Here is a 14261-nt window from a genome sequence, read left to right on the forward strand (position 1 = left end):
TGCACCTCCTGGGATAGGTGAAGATCTTGTATCTCAGCAAGGAACCTATATGAGTGGTTAGACCTGGCTGACTGCTGCTCCCAGCAAATGTCCGGATAGTTTAGATCACCCATGCTGACCACATCCCTTGACTTAACGGCCTCCACGAGCTGACCTGAGAATTCCCGGTCCAGCTCTTCCCCCTGGTTGGGTGGTCTGTAGTAGACCCCCCACTGTTAATTTTCATTATTCCACTAATGAAATAATATATAATATAACAGAACAAATCTAAAATAATGATTTTCTTACTATTGTAGGAAAGAAGTCAGTAAAAGGGTTTTGTAACTGAGCATTTCACTCTCATCTTCTCAGAGACCTTGGTTTAGTGGCAGATTGTGTTTACTTGGAACATTTGTGACAGTTCTTGAATTTCTGTGATTAACCATGAAGGAAATGTATTGGTGGTATATGAGATACAGGGCCCATGGCTACATGCATCCTGGAATTCTTCACCCCAGAAGCCAAGCATCTTCAATATGTTAGAGACAGCAGCCGTGGAAAATGGCTGTAGTCTGTTTCAAGGCTATATTAAGGGCACTTGCCAACTTTCTTTTTTAAAAATTGGCTTGCTTATTTTTTTAATGTTTTCAAATCTTTCTGATAACTCTTTAAGGCAGTGGTTCTCAGCCTTCTTAGGTGGGGACTTCCTGATCATACAGGCATTCCTCAATAGATTTTTTTGGAAAATGCTAGCTTTTAGCTTTCACTCATTTCTTGACCATGAAAAAATAATAGAGCAGTTCTTTCATTGCAGAGAGATCTGAAAGACCCAAACAGGTCACAATGTTTTTGACACTATGGCTTCCTATCTGAAAGCCCCAGATTCTTGGGAATTGGTTAATGATGTAAGACTTCCTGCTTTCTTGGTTTGCAACAAAATACCAAGTAAACAACAATCCACTCTAAGCACAGAGCTGATGGATTTGGAGAACAACATGGACACGTGAATATTAAAGTTTCTGATACCAGAAAACAAAGAAAAAGGACCCCAGTGTATTATTTTAAAAATCTTCTGAGTTGTGAACTGATCTCATGGTGGTTGCTTTTTTTTTATGGGTGTGAGGAAGAACTGGAGTGGGCTTCCAAGTGAGGTGGTGCTTTCACATACCTTGGAGGTCTCCAGGAGGAGACCGGGCATACACCTGGGGTCATCTGACCCCAGCACTTTTTCCTGCCCAGGGCAGGTGATTGGACTTGATGATCTACTGAGGTCCCTTCCGACCCTGAAGATCTATGAAATCTATGAATTCTGAAGATGGACTGCTTGCGTTTGGCAGTACTGGAAAAAGGGTTATACCCAAAGCAATGCTGTTAACTCCAGCCCTACTTTTTTCTGCTCCTTGCAAGGGTGTTTCACCTGTTTGTGCTCCATTTCACTTTGTCCCTGTTCTGTCTGGAAAAAGGTCTCTTGCAGGGGCTGAGATAGATAGGGAGCCTGCAGTCAGCAATCACTTCTGAAACTGACTGGGTGCTAGGACCAGTCACATGAAATAAACTCTCTTGCTAGGGACAGAAGTTACACAAAAACTGGTTTAAGTGATCAGAAACCGGTTTAAACCTGTAACAGAACAGCAATTCAGTGCACATAAACCATTTTTCAAAATGGCCAAAATTGGTTTAGGATAAACCTGGTTGAATGTAGCATTAGACTTAACTGATTTGTCTAATTAGACTTAACTGATTTGTCCCAGACCCCTTCCTGGTTTAAGTTAACTCGCAGTCCCCCGGTATTCCAGCATGCTTTGCAGCCCTGGGCTGGGCTGGGGGAGCAGGGTTGGCCCCACCCTCTCCTCCCTAGTCAGAGCACTGTCGCTGCTCTGGCTGGCTGAGAAGGGTGCGGTGGGATGAGTGGGGGGATGTAGCCAGACACCAGCCCCAGGCCTGAGATGAAGGGGTGAGGGAGGGGCCTGGCCGGTGTTGCTGTGGGCAGAAGTAGAGGGAAGGCGGGCAGGGGGAGTGATGCCCCTGGAGGGGTCCCAGTGCTGTCCTCTCTGTGACACAGAAATGGGGAGAACGTGGGGCATTCGGAGGCAGGTGCTGGACCCGGGGGCACCTGCCGAGCAGCTTCTCCTGTCGGGGCCATGCCTGGGTCCAGGCCCAGCATGGCAGGCATCCTTGAGGGAGGGGAAGGCGGTGGCACCGATCCGGGGACAAGCAGGGTTCCCCAGCCCCCTCTCCCGACTCCACTTGAGTCACTCTCACCCACCTCTGGGGAGCCACAGCTGCTGCTGGGGAAGTTGCCAGTGCTTGCCTGCAGAGTTACCGGGTGCTTCAGCTGCCTGATCGCAGTCTCTTCTTTCACATGACCCCATCTGGGTGGCCTGGCAGCCAGGCCAGCTGCTGTGAGCAGTGGTGGGGCTCAGTAGGCGCAGCAGTGTCTGGTCCCCCAGGAGGACCCAGCTGGCCCGCGTGGCACCTATGCCAGCATGCACCTGGCTGCCTGGCAGCTCTGCTGCTGCCGTGGGGCTGCTCCAGCTGAGCAGCGTGCCTGGACACAGCACCTGGAGCAGCCACATGGGGCCCAAGGGCAGCAGCCAGGGCAGTGCAAGCAGGGAAGTGGCCCTGGGGTTTCCCTGAGTTGGCCTGGCTGGGGCCACTTCCCTGCTTGCATTGCCCTGGCTGCTGCCCTTGGCCCCTGCTTTCCCCTTCCCTGGGGATACCTGCCTTGTGCCAGGCCTGTGTCTGGGCATGGTTCCAGCAGGAGGAGAAGCTGCTTAGCAGGTGCCCCTGGGTCCTGTGCCTGCTTCCCAGTGCCCCGCGTTCTCCCCATTGTTGTGTCACAGAGATCGGGCAGCCACTGCCCCCATGCCATGCACCCTCAGAGACAGCGATCCAGTGGCAAAGAGTCCCTGCCTCCTCCCTGGGTGTACAGGGTGTGGGTTGGGCCCCTTTCATTCCCTCTGGCCCCTTAAAATACACAGCGGGGGGAGGGCCTGAGGGGAAGGGCCCCGACCCCTGCTTATGGCTGTGGAAAGTCTACGGGGAAGGGAAGGCAGAGAGCCAGTGTGTGATGTGTGTGTGTGACCCCCAGCTTCATGCAGCTCCACATGCATGTCCCAGCACGGAGGTGACTGTCCTGGCAGGGAAACAGGCCCCGGGCCTTTCCCCTTCTTCTTTCTGCAGGAGGGCCTGAAATGCTCCGTTCTTGGACGAGCAGCGCAGGGGGTTCCTCTCTGGATCAGGTCACAGAAGGGCTGGGAGGGACCTGCAGGGATCACGTGTACCCCAGCCCCTGCCTGAGGGTCCTGACCATCCTGTGCACGCCCATACTCTAAACTCTACATAAGATGATCGGCAGCCCTGACACAAGGCTGCCTGCCTCAGCTGCAGAGTGGAGAGTGGGGCTGGGAAAAGCTAGACAGTCCCCAGCTGGGGACCCTGCAGGCCAGGGTGGGGGTTTAAACCCCTCCCCAATCATGCTCAGCTTCCTTCCAACCTCACAGCTGCTGCAAAAGGGAAGGGAGGGCTCGATCTAGTGCCCCGTGGCTTTTAGCGTGGGCTACTGCAGGCATGTGGCTGCACTTCCAGAATCAAAAGTGAATGTCTGTTCACTTGCTTCCTAGTTCAGTCTATGCAGGTTAGACTGATCTGCAAACACTGAATTGATTCAGCCCTGAGCTTTTTAAATGTCTGTACTTAGCCTCTGAGGAGAGAAGGATGTAGGTTTTTCCTTCAATCTGCTAGTTGTAGGCATCCTACTGGGTAATGGGACATTTGAAGATATTTCACAAGTGGGGGTTGATTGTCAAGTTGATGTTTTCAAATAAGCTGCAAGCTTATTATTTATTAACTTACTGAACAGTGGCAGTTTCTGTCATCCCACCATGTGGCAATCACACACAGACAAAAGATGAATATCAGCTAATTGTATATATACGAGAGTGTGCAATGATTTTATGCAAAATGCTATCAAATGCATAAAGCAAATAAACTAAGAAAACAGAGACATTAGCAATAACCTTTACAATTATTTGTAACAATAAAAGGAGTGAAAACAATTCAGACAGAAGTGGCTTTTGAATGAGGGTGCTGACAGCAATTGAAGTGTGTCAGCATTTAAAAAATGTGATTAATTACCTCCTGTTTTGATATATTATTAATACCAGCTTAAAACATTCAAAATTAAAATATGAAAAATCCTGTGCACTTGTCAGTTACGATGACTTAAATCCTGGTAGCGCTGAAATCAATAGGAACTTACTGTTGACTCTTACTAGAGGTTTATTATCTTTTTGCTTATCTTCTGTATTTATTTTCACTTCTTTCTGGTTGTTTCAGTATTTGGATTTCATTCACTTTAGGGGAAAGTTCTTAAAATCAGTGGTTTACACAGGAATCTTTAAAAATTGTGTTGTGTTTTTTGTTGATGATGATGATCTGAGCTCTAAAGGCTTGATGGTTGCATTTAATTTTTGGGTTGATTTTTAAATCGATGTTGTTCCTTTTAAACAGAACCAATCTTCATTATGCAGTGTGATAACGTGGATGAGCTGCTACAGTGCTCTCTAGCCCCTTTGCATGAATGCCCTTACCAGTCTGTGTTGGCACAGAACGAGCCTGGCTTTCTTAAGGAAACGAGAAGTTGGCTGTTTTGTTGCCTGGAACACATGACTTGAATGGTAAACAAGGGACATTCTTCTTTTCTGCTTTTTACCAAGACCTACTAGGGTTAATGGCTAATTGGATGCTTGATGTAATCAGGAGATCCGATTCCCTCATTTGGGACATGGACCGTTTTACCAGTGTGTTGCAGGAAATCTTGCTGCTGATTTTTTTTTTTTGTTGGAAAACCTTGATCAGCAAAGTGGAGGAGAAGAGGTGCAAGCTAACCTTGTGTTGGGTACAAAGCTGGGGGTTGTTGCTTTTGCAGGCATGTGTTCAAACTGCACACCACAGGCTGCCTTTCAAAGCACTACTTCTCCAGGGCAGTGCTGTCCAGAAGAGGCCAGTGGGCTGGCCCAGGAGAGAAGCTTTGTGCTGTTGGGGAGGATTTGGGGTAGGAGCAGTTGGTGTTCATGAGCAGGTGACGAGTATCGTTTGGGAGCGGAGAGCAGAGAACCTGGAAGGAAGGAGAGCGAGGCTTGCAACTTCCACAGGTGGTAATGATATGTGATTACTCAAATTAAATACTGAACAGTTCTTTAATTTTGTGCATGTGACCACACAAACCTTAGAGGAAGTAAACATGATTAGGAAGGGGGTAGCCCAGTTCCCAGTGAGGCTGCCTTTGCCTTGTGTGGCGAGGGGAGGACTGCTTAGCCTCCTGATCTGATGAAGTGCTTGCCTATGAGTAGCTCTAGAGCAGTACCAGAGAGTTCAGGGTGGTGTTAGGGATGGAAAACTTTGCTTGACCTGTTTTATTTGTTTCTGGCTGCTGCAAAGCTTGAAAAGAGGGCTGTGGATTTAAATAGAGCAGTGATTTCATTCTGGAGGCTGCACACTTTTCAATGTGGGAAGCATTTATCTCTTAAGTCATTTCACTCCCTTCTGAGTCTCAGAGGCAGGTACTGACCATATGTCAATGTTGCACAGAAGAGGTGACACTGAACAATGTAACGAGGACACAAATCTGCCCCAGGCTCCAGGATGAAGGGGACCTTATTGGTCCAGCGGGTTCTGTCTTATCGGTGTCCATATTACATTCATGAAAGGAGGTTCTAGTTTAATAATCCATTCTGCATGAAGTAGACCTATTTCTAAGCCTACAGGGGAATGAGATACGACCTTCATCAACTGTCACCATGGTAACTGTACAAATAACTTTAGTTCTCATTATTTTGCTCAGCTTCAGAGAAAGGTATGATGTATTCTAGCAGCCCGTGTGTGTCTTTCAGATGAGATTTTAAAAAGCAAGTTCTTACTTCTCTGTGCTGTCTTGTCTCCTATGGTGCTTTTGTGGTGCTCAGTGAAGCAGTTTTGTTCATGTTCAAGTTATAGATTGACGCAGACAATTGAGCAGTTGCTTAATTTTTTAAAATAACACTGATGAACTGGAGGCTTGGGATTTTGACCTCAAGTCTCTGGTTCTTTTTCATTGGTGTCTTTTTCTGCCCATGTTGACCTGTGGGCTTCTGTTATCTACTCGGAGAGAGTTGTAGTTCAGTGATGCTCTACATTTGGCCTTGATCTTGCAAACAAGAATGCAGGCAACTCCGTGCACACAAGCTGCCCTGCCCATATTAGTGGCACAAACAAGTGTTGCCAGAATTAGAGCCATCATTTGTGGATGTTTCCCGATATGCTTTCCAACAGATAAGGCAATGCCAGTGTAGTTTCTTGTCCTGCGCGACTCTCCTTCTACTGTTTTATGCTTTTTTTTTTTTTTTTTTAACAGGACAGAGAGAGAGTAAACTTTCTTTTTCTTTTCTCTGCTTTCAGTGTCAAACCAAGTTCCCAGTCCCCTGAGGCAGCTGAGGATGAGAAGGATCAGCGTACGGTAACAATCAACCCCTCTCACATGAAAAAGGCATTCAGGGTTATGAATGAATTACGGAGGTACTCTTTTCACTTAGCATACATCATCTCTGGTTTATCAGAAATGAGCTGAACAGAACTGCAAGATGTTTGGGGGACTTTAAAAAAAATGATTTGTGACATCTTCACTGCATAACACATGGGTTATTAACAAAGCAGTGGGAAGAGCCGGCCAAAGGATAGCTCTGCTTTTTTCCACCCACACACATGCCTACCTTTTTGTCCAAAAAGAAGCTGGCTGTGTCATGTACGCATTCTGAGCAACTTCCTGCATTTATAAAAAGTGATTTAAAGTTTCTTTCCGCTTAGAGCAAATCTGCACGTAAGTATGTTCCTAGCAGAGAAGATCAACAATAGACTATTGCAGACGTTAAGACACCTACACATAATTACAGACAAAGGTTTAGTAATATGGCGTTCTTGTTACTTTTCATGAATGGTGTCTGCTCTGCTTTGCAAAGAACAAAAAAATAACCCCCAAAATCCCACTTGTGAAAAGACAGCACTTCTGTCAAGTGCGTGTGTAAAGAACACCATATGAAGAAAACCATTTCGTGACTGTGTGCATGGATTTGAGCTTCTCTTTACGGCCCTCTTCCCATGAACCAGATAGAAGTTAACTGAGTCTTTTCTTTGTGCAAGGGGGAGGGGCAGGGCAGGGGGGCCTAAAACAGGGAAATGGAAGCATCTTTTTCTCCTGTTAATACAGTGAAGGGTGAATCCATTTCCACCTGGGTCTTCCTCTAATCCTCTGTTGGCGCGTGAAACAAAAAATTGGAAGACAGATGGAAAACAGATACTGGCATGGTGTAATGACAGCCCACTGCTTCATTTACCTGTAAAATCTAATATATGTTTCCTTCCTTATTGAAGTGCAATGGGAATATCTGGGGCCCTGCCAGCATTTCCTTTTTGGCTTGATATTTAGCTAGATCCTATACATTACTTGGCTGAATGTGGAAAGCCAGAGCTGCCTTTTAAGCACCTGCTCTCTGGCAGCTGCATGGCATATCCCTAGTGTTCCTTTCTTTCACCTCCTGCAGTATACAATCTGGACCCTTTTGTAGCCTGCCCTCGGGCATCAGGGCCTGTGTTAATGGTTACCTTGAGTAACAGCGATTTTTAATTCTCATTTACCTAGAAGTCCCATATAGAAGGTGTAGCTTAAACTATCTATATGCCTATAGTGTGTATCTATACTAACTGCTTTACTGCAGTAACTGGTTTACTAGAAGGGGGAAAAGTTGTTGGTAGCTTTGTGTAGTGGCAAATGTGGTAGGCTTCTTTGCACTTTCTCCAGGGGCTCTTATTAAGGGAGATGGAGGGAATCCCAACTTGTCTGAGCGCTTGGGTTTTAGTCTCAGTGCTTGGGCCCTCAAATTTTGTTCCCCCCTCTCCCTCCCCCCCGAACACCCCCTTCCCCTGGGCTCCATTGAAGACGGGGTCTGTACCTGTGGCTGAAGCAGCGTATTCCCTATAAACTAAAGTATCTAAGCGTTCACAGTTTAATGAATAAGCAGACCTTTCACTCAGAAAGCTTTGTTGGGTCTGTAAATTATGTAGCTAGTTTATGGGACTTTTGCTCACCTTGTTTTTCATTACCAGACATTCTGAAACTCTCTTGTCTTCTCTGGTGTTTTCCAGCAAGCAGCTCCTCTGTGACGTGGTGATTGTTGCTGAAAATGTTGAGATGGAAGCCCATCGCATTGTCTTAGCAGCCTGCAGCCCCTATTTTTGTGCAATGTTTACAGGTACTCTTTCGTTTTCAAGCAAAGTATTATGCTGGACTGCATCACTGCCGATTCCAAGAGATGCATGATCTTTCCTTCACAATCGATCAGTCGTATCCCAAATAATCCATATAAATGTAGTTAGTATTGCTGCTGCTGCTGTCCTGAGTATATAGGAGGCCTTTACTTTGTTCTCCATGTGAGCCATCCACTCTCTGTTTCTCTTCTGAAAAAGAGCCATCTAAACCAAATGCTCATTGAGAGAGCTGTTTCATTTTTTAAGATCCTGTGTATGGCTGTTGTGTAGCTAGCTTTGGAAATGATCCCTTTTGTTACAGTAGGGTTTCAAAAGAAGGGAACTACTGTTGTGCCTCCTTATATGGATGCTACTTCCTCTAAAAGTGGTGTTAAATTGGGCCTGTTTCCACTGGAAATTGGAGGAAATTGGAGGTGTGTGGCATCTTCCAAGGTTGAGCTTATCATTAGCAAAGCATTTTTTTTTCCCCATAGCTTAAAAGCTATTGTGGGGTCGGGCAAAGTCTGTGCTGGAAAGAGCATGGTCCTGGCTGAGGGCAGGCTGAGAAAAGGGGAATGTGCTGCTTCATATGGATAACGTGCTACCTTCACATTTCTGCAGTATAGTGGGTCAGGACATACATCTGCATTACCAGGTGTGGGCTGAAGGGTAGTTGAGGTTTGCCGAGATGGCGAGATCTCTAAGCTAGTAAGAGTTATAATAAGTGGTTTCTAGAGAGCTGGGACTATCTTGGGGGATCTTTGTGCCACTAATAATACTAAGTAGCAAGACAGAAGAGAGGGCAAAGCTCAGAGGTGTTCGAGTGCCCTGTGAATTACTGTTATGTTGGTAGTAGCTATTATACCTGACAGCAGTGCAGAGATCTGGATGAGCCTCTGATCCTTGCAGGTCATCTCAGCTGGTGAATAACCCTGGTTTCAGGACAGTGAGGGGGGCAGGCAGGGCTTGTGGTATTTTCTCTCCTGGGGTTCTGTGAGGTCCAGTTGTGGTCAGAGCAGGAAGTTAAACAATCGTTCTCTAACCATAGTCATGGGACTCCTTTTAAAACTGCCCTGGGATGTAACTGCAGCCATTACTCTTCTCTCCTCCTCCAGTAACAGAATGAATTGAGCTGTTGGTCAGTGACTCTTTGTTATCTTAAGTCTGCCCATTTCCAGGTTTTTAAGGCCTGGGCCCCACTGCGGTGAGGTGGGCAGCTTTTCTCTTTCTTGCAGCAGAAGGGTGCTCTGAAAGAACAAGCTGGACTTTATTTTTGTGGCTTCTCTGTCCAGAGATGAGGCTAGATTGCACTAGGGAAACTGCACAACCTCCCCGAGTGGGTGTGTGAAGGGGATGTGGAACATGCCTGCAGATGCAGAGGGAACTTTGATCAATAATGCAGGGTGGCCTGGTTTAGTGGGAAACGGCCCTGGACTGGACATCAGGAGACCCAGCGTAACCTCTCTGCTGTGAAGTACAAGAGACCCTTTGCCTTTTGGCCCCACATGTTACTCTGTCTCGGGCACAGGAGGGGCAAAGCCTGGCAGAGGCTTTCACAAACTGCCCACCAGTGTGTTTTCAGGCGTAAGCTGGAAGGGCTACTTCCAGCAGGAGATGGTGCTGGGCGTGTAATTCCTTCTGGAGGAGGAAGATGTCAGTTAGGGTAGTTGTTCAGGAGCGTAGCCTGCAGGGACCAAAGTGAGGCCAATAACAATCTTTGTGTGATGCCATTTCAGTCCCTGTAAATTTGTTCTGGATTCGAACCTGTGACCTTGAGAGAGAGAGCCGCCTCTCCCGGTTCCTCAGTCAGCTCATCTCCTGCAGCAAACGGCTCTTTGAAGTGCTGAAGTAACTAGGCATTCTCCACTGAAAACCCTGGGACCTATACCTGTGAAAAGCAGGGAGAATCTGGACCAATGTTCCTAAATTTCCCATGGAGGGTCTTTTCTTGGAGATTAACTTGCAGTATTTTGATCTAAAATCAGTTCAGAGCTGATGCTGCAGGGAGGGTCCTTAGTGGAGAATGCACTGAGCAGCATAGAAGCAAGGCAGCTGCACTCATGAAAACCTTTTCAAATTTTCTGCCCCATTCGGACTCTCCTCCTCCTGTGCGTGTGAAAAGGCTGCTGTTGGGTTACCTGATATGCTGGGTATTCTTGTCCTCGGCTCAAGTGAACAGATCTTTGATTTAAAAAACAAAATGACAAGAAAAGAGCTTTAGTTGGTAATTGGGAGGTGTCTCTGTGGGGCACAGTAAGTACAGGGCAGGGCAGGCTGCAGTTCTTTGTAAAGGCGGTGTCAGTGGCAGCAATGTGAGGAGGTGGGACAGAAAAGCTGGTTAGTGTTGACTCCAGCTAGAAAGGGAAGCAGCCTTGTCAGCAGAGGGCAGAAGGCAATGTTTGTTGGGGGGAGGAGGAATGCGCAAAACCGGTATAGAGTGGTTGCAAAATGTAATTTCCAATGAAGGGCAGTACAGTCTGGTGGGTACAGCGTTGGAGTGAGGACACCGGGTTCTTTTCCCACCTTCATTGCTGACTTAATGAGACCGTGGCTAAGACACTTTGATCTCTCCGTGCTCTCTACCATCCTTGCTATCTTTTCTATCAAGGATGTAAGTTCTTAGGGTGAGGGTTGCTTTAGTGTTACACTTCAGTCCAGGGTGCATCTTGTCTTGCTAATTAAAAAAATTAATGACGCCAGTACTTTTGGACATCAAGCAAGCAGGGCTTGAATCTGATATTAAAGACCTTGTTGGGTGCGTTTTTGGAAAGGGTACGTGGGGTGAGGCGTGTTAATTCCTCCCATCATTTCTACACACTTATGGATGTATTGGGAGATGTGATACCTGTGCCCAAGTGCACACATTTAGCCTGGCTAGAAGCATTCACGCTTGCTGCTATTCTCCTGGCACCAACTGCTCTCTTCAGCTCAGTGTTGTGTTGAGACACTTCCTGGATGCAGAGGATTGGGCACCCCTGGCCTGTGGAGCAAGATGGAGCAATGCACTGGGGCATGGAGCAGGTAGATTGTACCACAGCTGGTTGGCTGCTGTGGCATAGGAGCCGAACATTACCAGAATGGGTGCTGCCACTTGCAGAGGAAGCGAGCCACAGGGTTAGCAGATTGGGGTGGGCGGGTGGGCCTACGCAGCATTTATTTTTGTTGGCTCTGTCGTGCATGAGTGCCACAGAGGGAGATGATGACATCAGATCCATCTCCTTGAGCTATTTGCAGATTGATCTCAGCTGAAGTGCATTTCAGTGTATCCTCTGCCTTTCTTGTTTCAATGGATGTACCAGTGTTTGGGCTTCCACGCTGTGTCTCTGCTTAGCTGGACTGACAGAGCGATGCTGCTGTGTGTGCACTCTGAAACCTGATCAGGTCTGATGCGTGCAGACTGACCTGTAGCATTTTCTTGTCAGGACTTTCCTTCACCTGGAGGAGTTAATTTTTTACAGTGACATTCATAGCATAAGTTAAATATTAGATCTGCTTTGAGTCAGGAATCTGGTTTGATTTTTTTTTTTGTAGCTGGAGGTCAGTTATCCTGGTTTGCTCTTAAATCTCCCTCTGTGTACCAGAAGTGACACTTGTTGCATTTTTTTGCATGAGTGTATATAGTTCCATGCATACTGCACTGGTATGAAGACTTGGCTAGATCTGCTCGCCTTGTTCTGACTAATAGTATAATTCACATCACTGGGTTTGCTTGTATGAGGAAAGCCAAGTGAGTTTAATTCCAAGTATCAAGCTGGTGTTAAAAATTGGGCCCCCTTCTGTGTTTGACTCCACCTCATGTGCTATGCTGTTCATGTTCCTCGCTACACTGTCATGTCAAAGATGACTTTACTCTTTTCTCTGTGTGATTGCAGGCTATAATTATGTTGCACACAGGCTGCACATGGAACTGTTCTTTTTAATCCCACAGCAGCCGGCACTGAGTCACCGGGTTTCTTAATGTAGTGCTTATTCAAGCCCCAATTAAAGATTTTATGTTTCTTCACTTTCTCCTTTGTCTAGTTGCATTCTTTTTTCTTTCAATGTTTCACTTCTGTTGCTGGCATGATTTTTTTCCCCCCTTATTTCTTCTCTGGTTTCCAAAGATGCTGCTGACAAACCTGGATATGTGATGTCACCCTCTGCAGCTGATCATTAAAAGGAGCCTCAGGGATTCCTTTCTTGTACTTCCTGAAGAAGTCTTTTGTTACCAAATCGTATTGCTCAAACACGTATGCATGCATATTGTGTGTAATAGAGTTTGTTCAGCGTCAAGCTCTGGATCAGCTAGGGAAAGAGGGAAGCTGTGGGCATAGGTTCTTGCATGTTCAGGGGTATCTGGTGAGACTCTTGTGCACTTTTTTAAAAAAGTAACTTTGCATTTCTTAATATCTTTACTTGGATTTCTTAATGCCTCAGGCATGATGACTGAGTCTCTAGCCAACTAGTAAATTGCAGTCCAGTTGTGCCTTGGAGCACAATTCTACCAGTTGCAGTGATTTTTTATATTTTCTAAATTGGGGGAGGGTAATCTGAAGAGGGGTTTGTCTGTAATGACCTCTCTCAGTCTGTCAAAAGACAAGTTCTCTGTCACCTTTAGTGCTTAGATCTATATGAGAGCTGTTATGTATTTTTCTTTCTCTTGTATACATTTGAACATGGGTATATATCAAGGGGGAGTTACTTTAGGCAAGCTTCCAAGCCTGTGAAAACTCACCCAAACCACAAGTTTTTTTCAGTCTGGAGACCTGAAGTAGAAAGCTCAGAGGAATGACCCCCTCCTGGGTCTTCTTTGAGGGTATGGACAGATGTACTGAATGTTACTGGCATAAACTGTCTCTGGGTGATTTATATGTGTGTTCCTATACCAGTATAAATGTAGTGACCCCATTTAACATGACTCCTGTTTCAGTCAGGGTTGAAGGTGGAGATTTAGGTCCCTTAGCTATAGGAGCATAAGTTAAGTTGCACTCCCTGGTGGCAACTCTTCATCCTCATGTAAAGCAGAAGAAAGTTATGTCTGTCCACAGCTATTGGGACTACTCTGGTGCTACCTCTCCCTCTTGCAGTCCCTGGGTTATGAGGAAAAACTTCTGCTTCATGAAGACCCTCTCAGAGGTTGAGAAGGTAGCACTAGCAGACTTCTGAGTCTTGCTAGTCATCCTGGATCTGCAAGGGTGGCAGCTGTGTTTGGGACATTAAACACGATATATTTGTCTGTGTCTTTTTTTTTTTTTTCCCCAAGTAGGATGTGAGGGAGAGTTTGCTGGGGGCATCTGGGGAGTTGAATGGTGGAGGAGAACAAGAAAATTCTAAACATTCTTTTGAACTGAATTTCAGGAGACATGTCTGAAAGCAAAGCAAAGAAGATTGAAATAAAGGATGTTGATGGGCAAACACTGAGTAAGCTGATTGATTACATCTACACGGCCGAGATAGAGGTCACTGAAGAAAACGTTCAGGTAAGCTGGCCTCGATCACTCTGCTGGAAACCAGAGAGAAGAAGCTTCCCTAACTCAAGTTTGCAATTGAAGATAAAGTATCTGTCAGTGTGACTGGTCTCTTCAGGCCACACAGAATGGAAAGCTGAGGTTGAACTGCCTTAGTTTTCTGTGTAGTTTTGAGGCACGTTACATTTAGCCTTCAGGCCTTGCTGTTAGGAGAATTAGGTTTTTGCTTTCTATGCAAACTTGGGGGTCAGTTTGTTCGAGGTCAAAATACCCTGAAAACATGTAGAAAATAGACTGCTGGGTTAGTTCTCAGGAGAGAACTCCGCTTTGGTTTTAGTTCTAAGCGGTAGTTCGGGGTGTTGCGTGTAGCTTTGAGTAGACTATAACAGTGCAACAGTGTTAAAATTGGAGCTTCTCTAGACGTTTTCTTATTCCACCTTCCATTGTATGCATGTGGCCTACACTTGAGGCTCTTTGGGGTAGGGGGCCTGATTCTGCTCTTGCGCTAGTAAAAGTCAGGAGTGGCTCAAGTCAGTGGAGTTGCATCAACTTGAA

General features: G+C 46.2%; 1 protein-coding gene across 7 annotated transcripts in view; it reads left to right on the forward strand.

Annotated features, from left to right (window-relative positions):
• KLHL3 (kelch like family member 3) overlaps positions 1 to 14261 on the forward strand; it is a 58257-nt gene that overhangs the window by 11491 nt on the left and 32505 nt on the right. For 4 of the 7 annotated variants that reach the window (XM_090064810.1, XM_090064806.1, XM_090064809.1 and 1 more), the window contains exons 2-4: positions 6418 to 6534; positions 8158 to 8264; positions 13597 to 13718. In XM_090064810.1, the coding sequence (XP_089920936.1) occupies positions 6497 to 6534; positions 8158 to 8264; positions 13597 to 13718 (267 nt within the window). In that variant the 5' untranslated portion in view covers positions 6418 to 6496. Of the gene's footprint in view, positions 1 to 6417; positions 6535 to 8157; positions 8265 to 13596; positions 13719 to 14261 lie in introns of those variants that run through there. The other 3 variants (XM_090064807.1, XM_090064811.1, XM_090064812.1) reach the window with 2 other exon arrangements.

This window comes from Crocodylus siamensis, chromosome 10 (assembly GCF_052110815.1).
Source record: "Crocodylus siamensis isolate JL-2025a chromosome 10, ASM5211081v1, whole genome shotgun sequence".
NCBI lineage: Eukaryota > Metazoa > Chordata > Crocodylia > Crocodylidae > Crocodylus > Crocodylus siamensis.